The 20,845-nt window shown below is 37.2% G+C and overlaps 1 protein-coding gene across 1 annotated transcript in view; it reads left to right on the top strand.

Moving 5' to 3' along the window:
- LOC111178213 (sodium/hydrogen exchanger 2-like) overlaps nt 1-20,845 on the top strand; it is a 57,711-nt gene that overhangs the window by 15,525 nt on the left and 21,341 nt on the right. Inside the window, 3 exon segments of the mRNA XM_022580734.2 lie at nt 15,929-16,192; nt 19,238-19,701; nt 20,228-20,482. Coding sequence (XP_022436442.2) covers nt 15,929-16,192; nt 19,238-19,701; nt 20,228-20,482 — 983 coding nt within the window.

Genomic DNA, 20,845 nt, shown 5'->3' with positions numbered 1-20,845 from the left:
CCCCTGGCTTGTGTTATTTAGAAGTGTGTTGTTGAAATTCCAATTATTTGAGGATTTTCCACCTGTCTTTCTGTTATTGATTTCTAGTTTAACTCCACTGTGATTAAAAGCAGACATTGTATTATATATATTATTTTAAAATATTTAAGGTATGTTTTATGGCTCAGAATGTGGTTTATACTGATTAATGTCCCATATGAGTTTGAGATGAATGTGTATTCTGCTGTTGTTGGATGAAGTAGTCTATAGATGTCAATTATATTCAGTTGATTGATGGTGCTGTGGAGTTCAATTATGTCCATACTGATTTTCAGCCTCCTGGATCAGTTCATTTCTGGTAGAGGGGCGCTGAAGTCTTTAACTATAATAGTGAATTTTGCTATTTCTCCTTTCAGTTCTATCATTTTTTTTTCTTGCATATTTTGATGCTCTGTTGTTTGGTGCATATATCTGGATCTTCATTTTGGCCCACTCTCATAACCTCTATCTTTTATTTGGTGTGTTAGACCATTAACATTAAAATGATTATTGATATATCTGTGTTAATATTTACCATATTTAATATTGTTGTCTATTTATTGTCTTTGTTCTTTATTCTTATTTTTGTCTTTCACTCTTTACTCTTTTTCTGCCTTTTGTGGGTTTTAATTGAAAATTTTGTATGATTCCATTTACTTTCCTTTCTTAACATATTAATTATACTTCCTTTTTCACTTAAAAACATTCCTAATTCCTCCCTCTCATTTTTTGCATCATTGCTATTATTCATTTTACTTATACATAAAATACATAGGTATATAAATATACATAAGCATACAAAATTGAATACATTGTTATTATTATTTTGAACAAACTGTTACCCATTAGATCCATTAAGAATACGAAAAAAGGTTTTCTTTTATTCCTTCTCCAGTTTTCTTTCTTTCTTTATATAGATATGAGTTTCTGACATATATCATTTTATTCTCTCTGAAGAATGTCTTTTAACATTTCTTGCAAGACAGGTGTACTGGCAACAGTTTCTCTCAATTTTTATTTGTGTTAGAAATTATTTCTTCTTCAAATTTCAAGAATAATGTTGCTGGATATAGAATTTTAAGTTTGTGTGTGTGGTTGTTTTTTTTTTTCCTCTCAATACAATATTTTGCTCCACTCTCTTCTTGCTTGCATGTTTTCTGAGGAGAAGTAAGATGTAATACTCCTCTTATTTCTTTGCTCCTATATAGTTAAGATGTTTTATTCCTTTGGCTTCTTCCCAGATTTTTTCTTTATATTTGATTTTATGCAGTTTGAATATTCTATGCCTAGGTTTAGGTTTTGGGCATGTATTCTCCTTTGTATTCCCTGTGCTTCATGGATCTATTGAACTAATGTGTGATATTAATTCTTCATTATTCTTATTTATTCATTATTCATTCTTCTTCATTATTGTTTCAAAAATTCTTATGTTATTTTCTCTATTCTCCTTTTATTCCTGTTATGCATATGATACTTTTTTTTTTGTATCTGTCTTACAGTTCTTGGATATACTGTTCCATTTATTTCAGTTTTTGTACTTTTGCTTTTCAGTTTTGGAAGTTTCTATTGAGGTCATATCGGCAAGCTCAGAGATTCTTTCCTCAGCTGTGCTCATTCTACTAATTAGCCCATTAAATGCATCCTTCATTTCTGTTTTTTATCTCTATCATTTATTTTTGATTGTTTCTTTTAATTTTGATCTCTTTGCTTATACTGTCTAACTCTTCTTGCATGTTGTCTACTTTTTTCTTTAGCCCCCTTAGCAAAATAATAATAGTTGTTTTCAATTCTCAGTCTGATAATTCCAACATCCCTGCCACATCTGAGTTAGGATCTAATGTTTGCTCTGTCTCTTCAAACTGTGTTTTTGGCCTTTTAGTATGTCTTTTAATTTTTTTGAAAGCCAGACATGATATACTAGGGTTAACACATTGTGGTAAATAGGTTTTTGGTGGTACAGTGGTAAGATATGGGGGAAGGGAAGCAGTCTATAGTTCTATGATTAGGTCTCAGTCTTTCAGTGAGTGTGTGTCTCTGGGCTATGCACCTCACAAGTACTTATCAGTTTCTTCTCCTTACGTGGGACAGGATAACTAGCATGGGCAGAAGTTGGGTATTTCTCTTCCCCCTTGAGGAAGACTAGAGAGGACTCGAGTTTCCCCAGGTCAGTTAGTCTCCTAATAGCTTAGGCTTTGGTAAAATAGTTTCTCCTAAGGACAGGCTTTGTTTAAAAGAACAGAATGTTCTGGTGTATTTCAAAATGATTATTTTTCCCTTTCCCCCTGCAGGTAGCACAGGGGGATTTTTCTCTTCTTCCATATTCACTGTGAGAACCTTGTAGATCTTCTGGAGTTAAATCATGGGAACCCCTTTATAACTCCCCCCCAACAAGAGTTTTAAAATTTTAAACATATCCACACTGATCCTCTAGGAATTTGTCAATTGAAGTTTAAATTTTCCTACCCTGGTATTTGCCCCAGGAAAGTTTTCTGCTTGTGAATTTTTGCTCCAGAAGCTTGTGATACTCTGTATTCCAAGTCTAGAATACAGAAAGTAGTTTATCAAGAGTAGAGTACAGTGTATATTGAAAGTGATGGTACAGCATAAGTCTGGAGAGGTAGGTCACTTAACTATTTAGTTCAGTAAATATTGATAAACACTCCTATGTGCCAGGCACAATGCTAAGAACAAGAGATCTATAAATTAATAAGTTATTGCCCTGAATGTCCTCGCAGTATAGTGTAAGGGACAGTAGAGAATAAAAATAATTTCAACATAGCAAATAAAATACAGTGATAGAGGCATGGTGTCATATGGGACATTGAGGTGGGGTACTTAATACAATTTAATTTCCTGGAGAAAATGACATCTGAATTACATCTTGAAGGAGGAATAAAAAATATCCAGAGAAGAAAGGTAGGAATGGCTTTCTGGAAACAAATAACCATATGACCACAGCACAGAGGTGAGGAATACCATATTCTATGAAAGCAACCACAAATATTTTGGTGTCACTAAAGCATGAAATTAGAGAAAGAAATTGGTAGCAAATGAGAGTGGATAGTTGTGTATGAGTGAAGTAATGACCAATATTTTTCATATGTTTGAATTTTATTCTTTTCATTGTTGGGAGTCAGTGATGTGTTTTAGACAGGGATTGACGTTATCAATTTGATATTTTAGAAAGATAATTTTGGCAAGCAATATATTGAATGGTTTGGATGATGATGAGACCAGATATAGGAAGAGCTGTTAAGAGGCCATTACACTGGTCCTGGGAGAGATGTTGAGGTCACAAACTAATACAGTGAAAATAGAGAAGAGGATAAAGATATGAGAAAGGGATAGGAAATGAAATTAACAGGATTTGTAATAGGTTAGATATATAAGGTAAGGGAGAAATAGGTTAGATATATAAGGTAAGGGAGAAATGTAAAGAATAACTCCCAGGTTTCTAGCATGTTTGACATGGTGGTACTGCTAGCTGATATAGAGAATACAGGAAGAAAATCTGGGTTAGAGTAAGAAAATATGAGGTAATATATCCAATTCTGAACAGGTTGAGTTGGAGGGTGGAGTTTATAGACATTGTAGTATGTTTTAAGAAATGAGTATTTTTTTAAGTGATATAGCTCTCTGGATATAAATGTTTCCATTTCAGTCTTGATACTTTTTGAGGGGAACATTTGAATGCATTTAGACTTCTTTTTGGTCCATGTGGAAGGTTGGGACAGATGGGGTGTGTGTGTGTGTGTGTACAGAAGCGTGTTCACATGTTTGTAGAAACAGCATATATAAAGAAGGCCTAAGCCCTGCACTGAGCTAGGAGAGATATATAGCTGTGTGAAATTGCAAATACAGTCTTGGGCATGCCATAAATGTCACACTACTTACTTTAAAAAGTCAAACTAAAGTTGATTTTTGAGGACACATATTAATCAACTGGTGTTTCAATCTCAGTCACTGTGTTTTGCATATATGAATGCGTGTGTGTGTGTGTGTGTGTGTGTGTGTGTGTGTGTTTGAGGACCTTTCCCCCTCTTTAGAATCTCAGAAAATTCTGGAGGTTATATATGGTTCCTGGAAATCTTGTCTTTGCTGCAATGTTGATGTTATTGACTTGTTCATCGTCTGAATCTACATGATACCTTGAAGACCTGTTGCATTTGTGTCAAGATTTGGCCTGACTTTATTTGACAAGTTTGGAAGCTGTCCTGTCTAGGATACAGCTTCCCTAGATTGTTCTATCACACCGCTACTCCCAAGAAGTCGGCATCTTTCTAAGGCATCAGATTCAGGGCATAAGTCCTCTGCTTATAGAACTCCAAACCATAATTCCTTTCTGGTCTTGAGAAATTTTATTCTCTTTCACTGCTTATGCTTCTCTCTCCTCAAATTTATACATTCTATTTTTTGTTTCCAAGCCTACTTACCTCAGGTTACTTAGGCTTCTGGAAAACAAAAACTATGAATGTTATAATTTCTGAAAGCAACTTCTGTGTTTAACACTGAATTCCAACACTTCCCTGAGACTAGAAGGACCAAGAAAGGGAAAAATACAGCAAGAACGAAATACATATGCCTTATCCTGGGTTACCTTGAAAGCTGAGCCTGATTCAAAAGCTTTTTCATGCAGATAGTTTGTTTGGGAAGTGATTCTGGGCAGTGAGAATGAGGAACCAGAGAGAGTAAAACAGGGAAGGAGAAAAATCCAATTATGTGGAATCAAGTTGGTTACTACTGTGGATAGTTGATATTCAATCTAGATAGACCATTCTGAGGAGATATATAGAATGCACCTCAGAATGACCACCTGTCTAAGGGGTATCCTCTTTCCATTGACTCCTGGTCCTAATTTAGTTGAGCATTATGCTATTGAGATGAGTTATTGTCAGCATGAAGTGGGATCAAAGCTTGCAAAACACTTTTTGTCAGTATGTGGCTAGAATCAGACCTGAGGGTGAGATTCTGTGACATAGTGCTCAAGATGTGTCCTATAGAGTCCACCCTTTGCATTCTCTGTCTCTCCCTTAAGTTTTTAATGCAGTGGCCAACTGCATTCTCTAAAAGTGACAATACATGGGGGAGATTAATGGAACATGCTACTACTGTCCATGCCATTACAACTGGTCCCAAGTCTGTATTGATATTTACTGTCTCACTCCTCCACCTGCAGTCTATTTTCCCCTCACTCTCAGTCAGTGTTTTAGTTGGGATAGGTTGCTTGTCTGGTGAGATTATCCAAACTTTCAATCTTAAGAGGTCTGAATCCTTAGTTGACTTGCCCTTGCCTGGCTATAATAACTGTAATTGTCTACTAATCATTATTATGAGGTGTGGAAACACAAAGAGACACCCTAGTAAAATTCCCTGGGTTCTAGAAATTTCTCCCTACCTCACTCATATAAGAGTAACCTTAGCTCTTCATAGTAATATGGTCAATTTCCACCATTAATGTTAAATTCTTCCTTTGCCTGCTGGTCTACTTTTATCAGAAGTCCTAACTGACTAGGTGGGGGTTGTAGTTTCATGTTCAATGGCACCTTACACTCTCCTCTTTTTTAGAAGCATTGTTTCCCAGTTGAAACAAGGGTTTTGAACCTGGCAGAGCCTAAGAATTTAAGAACAGAAAGTCAGCCCACAAGGGTTGGAGAGAGGAGCCAATCCCATTATTCACTGGACCAATTTATTCTAGTATTGAGGATAAGAACCATATATCAGCTATTTGCTCAAGGAATATGCTTTATACTAGAGGATTGTGCCACAACCTTGTGTGGTGTAGTTTCCAAATGGAACATTCATTGAACACCTACTAGGCTTTTTAATTAGGCTGACTGATCTCAGATGATGTGACATACGGTAGAACTAGTAGACCTCAGATGGAAGAAGAATTATGTCATTAACCAACAACAGTGGCTGGCTGGTCTCTTTGAAGGGATCATACTATATCAAGAGTTCAATATCAGTCTCTGCTGCTGGTAGATTGGTTATTCAGAAGTAGAGGTAGCTATATCAGCCTTGGTTAAGAAAAGCCTTTGCCTAGCTCTCAGTGCTACTATTGTAGCCAATTTATTCATGGTTCCATTACAAGAGCACTGGGATAGCCTAGAAGAGAGGTTGGCTGATAGCTATAGGGTGAATTATCCAATTCACTTAAATGTTAAGGACATCCTCAACATTAATGTGTGTTACAAACTTTTTCATGTTTTGCCCATTCCTATGTGTCATTCACATACCTCTACCCTAGACTTCCTTGTCTCCAATATTTTAATCTTTCTATTTCCAGGCCTCTGACCAGCTTGCCAAGCCATTATCACTGCCCAGAAGTCCATGGATATCCATATTTCCATCTAGTTCTCCTTCCACATTGTATCAGTTAGCTATTGTTACATAATAAATCACCCCCAAATTCAACTGTTTAAAACAATAGACATATATTTTTGCTCATGAGATTTTGGTCAGCTGGATGATTCTGTTTTTCTAGATCATGCTTTTTTGATCTCAGCTGGGCTTGTTCATGCATCTGTGGTCAACTACTACATCAGCTGGGAGATGGCTGGTCTAAAAGGGCTTTTCTCACATGTATGGTAATTTGTTGCCTATTGGCTAGGATAATTGGGGGTCACAAACAACTCATCATCCAGCAAACTATCCTGGACTTGTTCATATAGCCATATAAGGGTTTTGAGAGAGAGGGGAAGCATAGAAAGCCTCTTGAGTACTACGCCCTGAATTGTTACTTAATGCTTCATGCAACGGGCCAAACAAATCACAAGGCCAGCCCATTCTCAAGGGATGGAGAAATAGACTTTACCTCTTAATGGGAGGAGTTGAAAAGTCAGGAAGAACAGGGTAAAGAATTGCAGACATTTTTATAATTAATGTATTATACACATCAAATTGATAACCAGGTATACTATATAAAACTTTGCCAAGTTGGAGGATTTTCATTTATTTCTCCCCTTTAAGGACATCTATATATGTGGCTGATAGATGCAGTAACAGGCTACTTTTGGTTTACAACAGTATACTGAGCCTACCATATGTGAACCAGGCCCTGGAATATTCTCTCTGTCTCTGTCTTTTTTTTTTTACAGCTGGTCATATGGTACCCTAGGCAAGGGAGAGACATCAGTGCAACAGAGATAAGTGACAAGAAGTCTAGGCCTTCTGTTTGTGCAACTTATTTTGGGACCAGTCTATTGAATGATGGATTGCTATTGACTTGGTGGATCTGATAATAACCAGCTCATGATGGTCAGCTCTAGTGGTAGTCACTGATGTCCCTTAGTCATGTGTTTAGTCTCTACTAGGGTTTAGTAGCACATCTAGGTCTTCTTTTCAAACATCAAGGAGTTATCTGCTGCAGAAGGCACGACCTTGTTCCATAACCCCTGGAGCCTGTGTTATAACTCTCTAATTGGGGCTATAGAGTGCACACAGCATCCCATCCACTACAGATACCTCTCACACCATCAAATCTGCTAGATCATATGACCTGAGAAAAGGGCTGCTTTCACCTGGATCTTTTTCATAGCTTCTGTGATATAAAGTCTAAAATTAAGGCCCAATATTATATGCTGCCTTGATATCTGAAACCAGAAAGGCCCCTTTGGCTTAAACGCAGAGTTCCCCTCTGTATTCTGCCTTGTGGATAAGGTCTCCTAGTTAGTCCACCCTCCTTATCAAGGGTGCCAGGCACAATTCCTGCTTATCCCTGGGTAGTGGGTTTCAGTTCTTCTCCAGCCTATAGAATTATTCAAACAAGCAAATTTCATCTTCTGACAGGAACTAGGCAGCACCTCACTCTCTTGACACTATAAAGCCTGTTTTCCACAGCCCTTTCTTGTTCACTCCATTCCAGATTGCAACACTCAGGTAGTCTTATGTGGCATATGGTGTCCTCCTCCCCTGGGCTGTGAGTATATATGACTCTTAAACTGCTGTTGATTTCATCTGTCCAGTGTTGGTTGTTGTATTTTTGGTCATTGCCATAACTCTAGGGTGTTTATCACTAATGGGGTGAATGGGAAACAAAACACCCTCTCTTACTGCTCAGAGCCCTACTCAAAACTGTGCCTTTTAAATCTCTTGATAAATGGGTAAGGACAATATTTCTAAGTGTGATATACTACTGCATCCAACGTTCAGTGAGGACCACCGATCACTGCATTGCTTTTATATTGGAAGGGGATCCAATATAAGATTTCTGCCAAATGTTGAATATCCCAACCCAATTATTACCCAGGGACTGGAGAAATAACAACAACGTAGGTCCATAGAACATTTGGACCCATTTTCAGATGGACTTAGGCCAGTACTCCACATATCATTCTGTTCTCCTTAAGCTACTGTCTTATTCAGAGAACAATGACAGTATTTCAGGTCTTTCAATATCAGTGTCATCTCCAGCTTTATATCAAATAGTTTTTTCCTTTAATCTCTTTTGTGAGATATTAATATTGCTATATTTCATTTTTAAAGCAATTTGATTTGTATATTTTCTCTATCTGTTTCTTTGCAACTTTTATTTGAGGTTTATCTCTTGTTAACAACATATAGCTGGATTTAGCAACTCCAATCTGAGAGCATCTGCCATTTAATAATGAGTTTATCCCACTTACATTGCCTATCATTATGATTATATTTAGACCTATTCCTATATGTTATTTTATGTCTTCCTATTTGCAGTTTCTAGAGTTTTTTCCTATCTTTTTTGATCTTTGTTATGTTGACAATCTTCATTAGGTTGACTGAGTTTTCTTTGCTCTATTTTTCTTCCTCTATTTTATTATCCTTATTACTTTTTAACTAAGCTCTCTAGAATATCCATATTCTGCTTATGGTTTATATCTTGGGCATATCTCATTGCTTTACTGGTCACTTTCAGGGAACAACAGTCTAATTTTAAGTATGACAAACATCAATCTAGTCTATTACTATATTTTTAATCTCTCTCTCTCTCTTCCTGTATTTGGGTCTGACTCATGATTGGAAGCCTGCAGTGAGAAGTGGTGGTAGAGAGGAGGTTATGTGTGGGTGGCTTCTTTCCTATTCCTTTAAATTCCTTTTTATGCCTTTCTTCCCTGCTTGTTTGGCTGCCTCTAGCTCATGCAGGAGGGTTGGTGTTTGAAGGGGAGTTGAGGGGAAGAAAATATATCTTACTGGAATGCTCCAGTGTATTTTGGCACCAAATGCCCTCATGATGTGTCATATGTGCAAATGCAAACTTTTTCTCCATGGTTATTCCCCTTTGTGACTTCTTGGGAAAGCTCATCTGCTTTAGAGATATTCCAGTGCCTGTACATTCCTATGTCTGGGATATGCCCCTGTGGGTGACTACTTATCAATTTCCTCTTCTTTTCTATTGCTGTCAGTAATAGATGCTCTATCTTATTTTCTTAGAAAAGAGTCATTTCTCCAGGCAGGAATATCTCTTGGTATAACAAAAGGACTCTGAAAAAGTACAGGCAGGGATTTTCTGATACTGACCTCTTTAATAATGTGGATGTTATCAATAAAAAAGTGTAGTGATTCTGAGTGTGTGTGCGCGTGCACGTGTGTGTGTAAGAGCATTCATCAAAGCTGGGGAGGCACTTCAAACTACACATAACCTCTGGAATACCTAATATTTCCATCTCCACTTCCTTGTTTGCAAATCACTACTCTGCTGAGCCACACATTTTGATGGGATGTGTCATATTCTTAACTGATTGGGTGTAGAAATAAAGATTTCAGTCTATGTGTGGGTACACTCAGGCCTCTCCTATTCAAAGAAGTGAAGAGATTGAAAGTTTTCACTTCTTGTGTGTTCGCTCTTTTTTTGATGTCTTCTCTTCTTTTGTCTCCTTTTTTTTCTCACATGCAGCTGGGATAGTATTAGTATTTGTATTTGTATTTGCATTAGTATATAGTAATTAAAACTGTGTGCCAGTCTTGGACCTGTTTGCTCTCAGATCCATTCCTTGACATTTGCTTGCTTTGCTCTGTTTGCAGAGTGGCAGACTCCTCTAGGTTGTGTTTCTCAGGCTCCTGTGTCAGCTGGCTTCCTGGTGGACTCGTACAATTGTAGGTATTGATGGGAATTTGGAGAGAGAGAAGAGAGAGGCCAGAGTATTTCTCTCTCTCTCTTATTTTCCTTGGGGAGGTCTCTGGCAGCAACTGTTCATGACTCTAGCTCTCGCTGAACATTACTGCTAATGTTTTAGCTTCTGCCAGGTTATTCTGGCCTCTGTGATAAGTTTCCATCTCCTCTCTTTGTCTCTTCAGCCTAGGGGTAGTAGCAGCTTCTTGTTGCTGCTAATCTTTCTAATCTGTTAACTTTATGTTTTCATTGTTGTGTCTCTATTTCAGGTTACTGTCATCTCCTAATCGGTCTCAAAGTCTTTATTCATGCCACTCAATTAAGATGCAGTTACACAATTTTTTTTCATTCCTGGAATTTGCCATGATCTTTCTCTGGTTGTTTATGTCTCTATTTTGCTTTGCTAGTGAAACACATCCCTTTTTGTCAGACTATCTCCAACTTTTCTTCCTTTGAGTCTCAGTTCAGATTTTTTCCAGAACGTTTTCTCTGTCTTCTTTCTTCTTTTAGTCTGGGTTAAGAACCTTGATTCTGTGCTCCCATGTGTTGTGTATTCCCCCAGTATCTAGTTGTACTACATTAGGATTGGATTTTTTAATTTGTATCTCCCATTAGTCTGTACCACAAAGGCCAAACCTATATTGGAAGTATTTAGCATCATATGCCAAATACCTAGCAGGAAATACAAGGTATACACTCAATAGATACCTATTGGTTATATTCTTATTGTTGAATGAACCTCACTTATTATATTCTAATGACCTTTCAGGTCGATGTGTCTATTTCTCCCACTAACTCATAAGCTCCTTGATTGCAGGGAATCAGTGTTACCCCTCATGTCTACAGCATCTAGTTCTATCCCCACATAGCATAATAGGTGCATAGAAGATACAAATGATTTAGAACACTAAACCTTATTTTTGAAGAGGAGTGAATAGAAGTTCACAAAAGTTAAGTAAACTGTCTAAGGTCATAGAACTGAGGTAGGAGATAGATGGGCTCCAGGCTAGGCATTTACAACTGGCCTCCTATTTACATTGACTGGGGTGAGAAAAAGATGGGTTTCAGGCCAGGCACTTACAACTAACCTCCTGTTTGCATTTCCTGAGACAGGAGATAGGTGGGTTCCAGGTTAGGCATTTACAATCAGCCTCCTGTTTGCTCTCTAAAATGGAAGTATCAACAGAAACAGAGTAAATAGCCAGCCTTTGTCTCCTGTGGACACCTTAAGATAACAGTCATGGCAGGGACAGAGAGGGGCTAAACCCCGTTTGAGTAAAGATCAAGAGGTTATATATTTCCCTTCCTTGAGATAAGAGAGACACTGCACATGTGCAGAAGGGGTCCTTGGGGATCAAAAGTCAGGGGACACTGCCAGGCCATGGTGAGTCTTGAATCTCCCAGACCCTTTCACGTCAAGATCCATCTTGGCTGAGAAGTGCGTGCACACCTAAGGGGAGGGTCCTGAGACAAATTAGCCAAGGGGGACAAAACAAGATGATTGGCCAGATGGGAGACAAAACCCCAGCAAACCGCCCCTTTATAAAGAATTTAAACTTCCCGAAGGGGCGACTCTCTCTCTCTGAGTTTGCCCGTGTGTCTTTCCACATGTACTCTACTTTTCCAATAAACTTTTAACTTTTCTCTTTACCTTCTGTCTCCTCGCCCAAATTCTTTCCTGACAAGGCAGGCAAGAACTGGGGGATTCAGGTGCTAGCCACTGGCCTCTGTGGTCTAGCAGTTAGGACTCCTGGCCCGGGAACTAGGATCTTGCTTCCAGCTACTACTCACTGCTGCTTGCTGCAAGCTGCTGCTTCCTGCTGCGTGCGTCCGAAATCAGAACTAGCACCTAATGGTGGCACTAGAATCGAGGTCTTCTAATTCATAGTTTATTGCACTTTTATATTTACCAAGTCCTCTGAGTTCAGTCATCTATCCCATACTATGAATTTTTAAAAATTAATTAATTAATTAATTTGTTTTTGGCTGCATTGGATCTTCATTGCTGTGCACCGGCTTTCCCTAGTTGTGGCAAGCAGAGGCTATTCTTCATTGTGGTGTTGGGGCTTCTCATTGTGGTGGCGTCTCTGGTTGCGGAGCATGGGTTCAGCCATGTGGACTTCAGTAGTTGTGGCGCGCAGGCTCAGTAGTTGTGGCTCACGGGCTCTAGAGTTCAGGCTCAGTAGTTGTGGTGCATGGGTTTATATGCTCCACGGCATGTGGGATCTTCCTGGACCAGGGCTTGAACCCATGTCCCCTGCATTGGCAGGCAGATTCTTAACCACTGCGCCACCAGGAAAGTCCACATATTATGAATTTAAGTTAATAATTATGTTCTTTACAGATTTACATTATATGTCTTGATAACAATGGGTTATAGAATTAAATATTTGTCTTGTATTTTTTAAAAGGAGAGAAATACCTATCAATTACATGCATAAACAATTACCCAAAATATATAAAAACATGTGTTCACACAAAGCTTGTTCAATAATATTCATAGCAGCCTTTTTCACAGTCGCCAAAACTAGTAACAACACAAATGTCCATCAACATAAGAATGGATAAACAAATTGTGGGATATTTGTACAATGGAACAGCACTTGACAGTAAAAAGGATTGAACAACTGATACATATAACAATGTGGATAATTACCACAGATACTATGATGATCAAAAGAAGCCAGACACAAGAGAGTAGATATTTTATGATTCAATTCATATGGAGTTCAATAATAGGTAAAAACTAATCTATTGAAAAAAAATCAGAACAGTGGTTGTCTGTGTGTTAAGGTGGGGATAAGCTGAAAAGGAGCATGAGACAAAGGTTCAATATCTTTCTTTGGGTAGTAGTTATGAAGGTGTATATAAATTGCCAAAACATCAAGTTGAACACTTAAGAACTGTGCATTTTATTAAATATAAATTATAATCAATAAAAAGAGAAAAGAATGGAGAGGTGTTTTTCTTTTCATAGAATAACCTTCCATAGATCCTAAAATCACATTATATGCCTCTTATATAAAAATCTAGACATAGATAATGATGGACACCAATATTGAATATTCCACACCTAATATGATTACTCTAGAACTTGGTCTAACATAAACCTGGAAAATAATTACTGAGAATAGTGGTTAGTGTCAAATTTGCAGTCTCTGATCTAAAAACAAAGTAAATAGCTAAATGCTGTGTACAGGATCATGGTAAATGAAATTGCAAATGGAGAAATTTACAGGGAAATTAAATTTTAAGTTGTCAGATTTTTAACTTATACCCAACTTTAAAAAATTAGATTTATTTTCAAGAAGATTGCTTGTTGACATATCAAAGGCTTATGCATTGGTGAGTTTGTGTCTCCAAATTATTCCTTTTTGTTGAAAAATGGGTCACTGATTTATCTTTAGCTGTTAGGATAGATGGTGTTTAAGCAACTAAGAAAAAAAATGGGTCATCGATTTATCTAATAGCCTAGGGCTCCCGCATTTTAATTACTTGTGTTCTCTGTGAATAGTCAAATATGATAGCAGTCCTACATCCTGTTTTGTGAAGTACTTATTTACTTATTTTGGCCTTCCTTAGTTTCTTCCTTCCTCCCTTTCTATGTGTGTATATGTATATATAGTTTTTGCTTTCTGTCAGAAAGGGAAGGATGATTACTATTAAAAAGAAGAATTTACCAGGAAAATACTTTTCTACTTTTACTGTGTAATTTTGCAGTATTTTGAGCACAAAGAAAACAAGAAAAAATAATTTTCCTTGGTATCACAAATATTTATATTTGCTATAATACTCAAAGTGTACATCATTTTAAAATAGACTTATCACCTTCCCCCATGAATTATTTTTATTGAGTAGCTATTGCAAGCTTTGTTATATAAACATATGTCTTTATATAAGCAATGTCTATAATGCAATGTCTTTACCCTGAGAAAATGGGGATCTATTCTGGTCTATTTAATTTCACAGGCTGAAAGTACAAAATATTTATAATTAAGAAACAATACTAATAAAGGATTTTATAATAATACAGAACAAATACAAAGATGTAGTTAAAAATGCAATAGTAGAGAAAATTCACCATCTTTATCAACTTGTCACAGGATTCATATGTATATTATTCATACTAACAGTTAGTTATATGGACAATGTGATGTGGATGCTTAGCATTGAAAGTTCAGGGAAAGAAATCACATGGAAATTTCAGAAAACTTTTTCTTTTTTTAGATTGGCTCTATTCTTTCTCTGAAACTAATAACACAATATATTTGTTGATGAAAATAATCAATAAGCAATTTATAATAGAAATTGAAAAGAGTTTTATTTGAGCCAAACTGAGGACTATAGCCCGGAAGACAGCCTCTCAGATAACTCTGAGGAAATGCTCCAGAGAAGCATGGTTTTCAGTACAATTTTATATCTTTTCAGAACAAAGAACATTAAACAAGTCAGGGATACATTCCTTCAAAGTTTCACAAAAGCAGATCTACACGTACACAGTGAGTCACTATGGCTTTGACACCTGGGTAGGGAGTCTTATCATCAAAGGAGTACCAGCATTAGTGTTCAGGAAAGGAGGCTAATGTTTATTTCTAACATGGACATTCTTTACTTCTGGTTAATGTGCCCTTTTCTTTAATAATTAAAGCAGATGTACAATGTATGTTTGATAGGCCACAAACAGCCTGTTTTAATTAGCATAAAATTCAAGTTTACTTATGTATAAGACAGAATGACTTCCCCATACCTCAATATGTGAAAATTTATTTCATCACATTTCACTTTTAATTACATTTTTCCCCAATTGCCACAAACAAAATAAATATGTAAGTATTAAATTTTTGATGCTATTCTATTTGGTAATCTATGTAACAAGATGTCCTCTAAAGAGTTTGACAAAGGACAGCAACAGAAAAGAAGACACCAGGTTTAAAATCATGCCTAATTTGAGGATAATAAAAATGAAAAGGGCACAATGATACAAAAGGATATGTAACTATTCTGGAGATTGGCCTCTCTAGTGAAATCTCACTGAGTTTATAAGCAATCAATACACGTTTTTTATGGTGAAACCTGAGAAAATTGATTAACAAGTAAAGTAGGCATAATTTACATGGAGTGGAAGTTGGAGTAGAAGGTGCTTGTCCTTTTTCAGAAGTTCTATTGAAAGATATCACATGGAAGATAGGAATTATGGTAAAAAAATAAAAATAGTATTTCTATTCCCCTCTTAAGTACTAGGCCATTTATTCAGAAAAAAGAAAAGGCTTTTCTCCTAGAATTTCCAGGAGCAGCTGATTTAATTTTGTTGACCCCTTCGCCTCTCTCTGTGGAAATAAGGAGCTCTACCTCTAGAGTTTTCCCTAAAAGACAGCTTGAATTTGGCATCCTAGTTAGGATTCTCGTACGCAGAAGTCTTGATAGTCTCTGGAGATTTAGGAATTATTCTTGAGTAGTTTTCCATATCCATTCTGAACTGGAGTTATCTTTAGTAAGAAAATAGATTGCTAAGTGGCCAGAATCCAGTTCCCAGTGAATTTCTTCCCTTGAGAGTTAGGACTGGGGGTAAAATCCTTTTCCATGTCAATCAATGAATTTGTCCCAGCTTCCTCCCTTTGCTGGCTCTGGCTCTAATTTCATTCCAGGGCATAACAGCCCAGCATTTCTCTTCTAGGACTCCATGGAGCTGCTGGAATTTTCACTGATCCATTAAATGCTAGACAGCAGGACTAAGGGTCAGGGACAGCAAACTGCATTTGTGAGCAACTGCAGCTGCGGGGGCCGGGGGAGGGGGAGATTAAGTACTTTAGCAAGCACAGCTGGCAGAGCTGGTGGTGGCCCATGGGCTGGGCCTCCTCTTACCTCTGCTACTGGGGCAGCTCTGCTCCCATCTTCTGGGCACCTCTGGGGGTAACATGCTGCACTACTGGGACCAGACGGCAAAAAATAGCAGCTGGGGACCCAAAAGAACACAGGAAAATGCCTCGATGGTGTCTGCTTACACACTCCTCTTTTCCCTGGATTACCAGCATGTGCAAATTCCTTTGGAGATCACACTCTGGATTATGTTAGCCTCTCTGGCAAAGATAGGTAAGTGAGTGGGCTTCCCTGGTGGCACAGTGGTTGAGAGTCCTCCTGCCGATGCAGGGGACACGGGTTCGTGCCCCGGTCCGGGAAGATCCCACATGCCACGGAGAAGCTAGGCCTGTGAGCCATGGCTGCTGAGCCTGCGCATCTGGAGCCTGTGCTCTGCAACGGGAGAGGCCACAACAGTGAGAGGCCCGCATACCGCAAAAAAAAAAAAAAAAAAAAAAAGGATAATTGAGGAACTTCCCAAGGCTCTCCCAGGGAGTTGCCTAATGGAGGAGGGGACTTTCAGGGCCTTTTCAGATGTTAAGAAAGGCACCTTTTCCTTAATAGACCAGAGAAAGGCAAAGTGGAATATTTGCCTCCTGAGCTCTGTCACAAGGATGTTTATCTTCATACCTCAAACCCTCTTTCAGTGATTATGTTCAAATGTTGGTGGTCTCCCAGCAGAAGGAGGTGGAATTAATGGGCTCAGCACAGGAACTTAGACTGCAAAGGGTCCCAGCTGTTCAAGGGTTGAGAAGATGAGGCATAACTTTAAAAGGGAGAACAGAGAAATCTTAATAGAATGATTCTAGCTGATCTGAGTCTTTAGGCAACATTTTTTCTTCACAGGATGCTTATTATAGTTGCCAGGTAGTGAGAAAGTGGAACAAGTCCATTTCCTATTTTTTAAAAGATAGACCTTTTTGTCACCACTCAGAATTTAAGTGGAAACACAAAGACTAAATCCAGCAAGAAAAGAAGAGCTGCTATGTTTTAACTATTTCACCTTTATGAACACCCTGATTTACTAGTGTTGTGATTCTCCTAAGGAGATTTATTATCATTTATTCCTCTTATGTTCTTTAATAATTTATCAGACCTTTGCCTTGGTGGTATTAAAATTATGAGAGTCCTTTAACAGTTCAAAGTATTTATGATGAAGTTAACATTTTTAAGTAGGTTGAGAACCAAAAACAATGCCAGGAAAACATAAAAGACTGTAGAATTTTGTCATTTTAAAATGAATTTATTCTAAAATAAACCATGTTCAGCATTTCAAAGTGTTATTTAAGTGACTTTATAGATACCAAAGCTTTATCATTCATGAAATGTAACATTTAATGATGACACAGAAAATCCATAGATTCATAGCACGATAGATTGTCAGAGATGGAAAAACCCTAGAAATCATTCTTATCCAGAGGCCCAGGGATAGAAGATGCTTTGTGAAGTTCAACAAACCAGAACTAGAATGCTAGTCTCATGCTTCCTTGATTAGAAATACATGCTGTTTTGGGTGATAGTAATTAGCACTTGTGGATTCTTTTAAATTATTAGGGTTAATAATTAAGGTTATTAGGGTTAGGTTTCTTTTAAAGTATTTTTTCAGTACTAGATATATTGATTGTAATAAATAGTCTAATTAAATGTTAATTTCAGGATAACAGGGCAAAGGGACTTCCCAGTAGGTCTTCCATCCCAATGTGTTTAAGTAGGACTTTATTGAGCCATCACTGACAATTTTTTGCTGTGACCTTGTAAGAGAATGTAAATTTTAAAAAAAATTCCTTGTTAGCATTCATTCAACAAATATTTTTTAGCACATTTTATGTGTGGAGCATTATATTGGGCCCATGGGCTACAGAGATGAATAAGACCCCATCTTTCCCATGAGGAGTTTTCAAATTATTTCAATGCCTAGAGGAAATAAGTGGTTCTGTAGAGGATAAAGAGAGACCTAGCATGGTTTAGTGGAAAGATAAGATTACTTTGAGCTATTTAATATTTGCTCAAATTTAGGAGCCAGTGCCTGGCACATAGGCAATCAGTATGTGTTAGATGATTGAAGTACTTCTTTGGCTTCATATTTATCATTTCTAATATGGGGATAACAGTATTTACATTGCTGTGTTGGTATGATGAGAAAATCAAATAGAAGAGTATATGTGAAAGCACTTTTGAAACTATTTAAAGTCTAGCTTAGGAACCAACTGACTTTCTTTTCTAAAAATATATTTATTATTTATTTGATAAGTATCTGTTGAGCTATTTCTATGTGCTATCAGTGTGCTAGGGGATTAATGTAAAACCTAGCTTCAATCCTTGAGAAAGTTGTAGTCAAATTAATTAACAAATATTTTAGAAAGGGATCTCAGCAGTGTATTAGTGGTGACTAGGGCAGAGAGGAAGGGGATGGATTAGCTCAGATGACCCTTTCTATAGCAGAGAGGATTGATGAAAATTAGAGTCGTTATTTATAGGCTTCATGTAAGCTACAACATGATGATGTGGCATATAATGTGGGCAAAGGTAAAAGAATACAGGATAAAACAGAGAACTGCTGCTATGTGGGTTGCTAGAGATGGCTGCATTTCCCTCATGGGATGAAAGACTCATATCATTGTATGAGAAAAAACTAACTTTATAGTTGGGATTGTATTTTGATAATTGAGTAGTATGCATTAGTGTTAAGTCCATATCTGTCAATCAGACCAAGTGACAGTTTGGGGTAATTATAGGAACACTGAGCTAAAAGTCAGGAGACCTGGCTGGGTTGTCACCTCAGTTCTGCCACATAATTACCATTTAGCCATGAAAAGTCACTTTACTTCTTTGGCCTCAATTTCCTTATAAGTAATTGTGATTCCTCATCAATGAAGAGTTAGTTATTATTACTAAAGCCCTTTTCAACTCTTATTATTCAAAGCAGACATTTGAATTATGGTTGTCATTTCTATATTTTTAAGTTTCTGATGCCTTTGACTATGATCATGAGAAGAACAGAAGAATATTGCCAGCTGATAAATGCATTGTTTCCATTTTAAAACATGTACTCACATTTGAAAATGATTCAGTGGACACTGAAAAAAAATATTTTCCATTATAAAGAAAATTGTCTCCACTCATGCATCTGCATCTTTATCAAGTCATTATTAAAATGTAAAATGCAAAATGACTGAGAAGCTATTTTCCTGAAATCATGAGGCTTGAGAAGAAGGCTGACATATAGAGATGACTAATAATAAAGATGTTATAACGGTCTATCTTTTTTCTCTTTTCTAGGATTTCACCTCTATGATAAGTTACCTGCAGTTGTACCTAAAAGCTGCCTCTTGATATTTGTAGGTCTCATCATGGGAGGACTAATTTACAGTTTAAATGACAAATCCCCACCAGTCATAAACAGTGATATATTTTTCTTGTATTTACTTTCACCAATAGTCCTTGATGCAGGATATTTTATGCCTAGTTGGCCATTTTTTGAAAACATAGGGACCATTCTGTCATATGCTGTAGTTGGAACCATGTGGAATGCATTTGGGATAGGCCTTTTCCTCTATGGCATATGTCAGGTGAAGTACTTCAAACTTCAAGATGTGTCATTGCTCCATAACTTTTGGTTTGGTAGTTTGATTGCTGCAGTAGATCCTGTGGCTGTACTCTCTGTATTTGAAGAAATTCATGTGAATGGAAAGCTTCATATTTTGGTGTTTGGAGAATCCCTCCTTAATGATGCTGTTACTGTTGTAAGTATCCGAAGCATGAGCTTTCATGGTAATTAATTAGGTTCTCTTATGGTCACCCTTGGAATTTAAATAAGAATTGAATTCTGGTTTAGACCATGATTGAGTAATTTAGTCTTAGGAATAAGTTTATGAATCGAGAGAATATGATTTACTGGTCATTAATATGTTTTCAAAAATAACCATGCTTTTTTGATACTATACTAATCTTGTATCAGTTTATTAAGTGAAAACTAGGATAAAACTTCTGGAGGCCACAGTCTTTCTAGTCATGTCAAATAAGAATATTTTAGCCATGAAGCATATATTCACAGCCCATCAGACAATTTTCAAACAGAATCATACATAATTTGATATTGACTTGTAGAAATATCTTTTGATGTAGGGAAGATTTCTAGGAACTCATGTTGGGAAGGAAATGGGGAGTTGGAGGACTTCAAAGTTGAGAAACCTCAAAATAGAAGGATACATAGGGCATAAGTTGAGACCTTTCTGATTGGTAAATTCACTCTAATCTTTTTTTATGAAGGTGCTCTATAAGTTGTTCAAATCTTTCTCTGAAATGCCATCTATCAAACCATTGGATATTTTGGCTGGGATAGGGAAATATTTTTTGGTTGGAATAGGAGGCATTTTCACTGGGCTCCTGTTTGGCATGGTTGCTGCCTTTACCACACACTTTACCAAGACCAGCTGGGTCATCGAACTTCTCTTTATCTTCTTATATAGCTATCTCTCCTGCCTGACAGCTGAAATGTTCCATCTCTCAGGGATTGTGGCATAAGTATCTGGAAAAGTCTTTGATTTATTGAATTTCTTTTAGGAATTGAGTCTGATTTCCGACTAGAAATCTAGGAAATTGCATTACCTAGATATGGGAGAAGGACCCTCCCTTTATGTTCTTCTAGGGTTTCCTGTTATCTCTAATAGTCACTTAGTCATAGCACTGCAAGTGTTATTGTGGTCAAGTTCATGGGCTCCCTGTAGAGACTAAATGACTACATCCCAACTACCTTGCCTATTTTGGGGTGGGGGTCAGTATGACTCTTTCATTGTATAACAAAAATGCTGAGAATTTGGCATGGGACTACCTAGGGCAGTTCTCTATCTTTGCAGGGGAGAATCATTTCTCCTAATGGATTAGTTA

The sequence above is a fragment of the Delphinapterus leucas genome, chromosome X (genome assembly GCF_059928025.1).
Source record: "Delphinapterus leucas isolate spDelLeu-1000000601 "Yukka" chromosome X, BTC_Dleu_Yukka2, whole genome shotgun sequence".
Classification (NCBI taxonomy): Eukaryota; Metazoa; Chordata; class Mammalia; order Artiodactyla; family Monodontidae; genus Delphinapterus; species Delphinapterus leucas.
The sequence above is the reverse complement of the archived record's forward strand: the minus strand, read 5'-3'. Positions and strand labels throughout refer to the sequence as shown.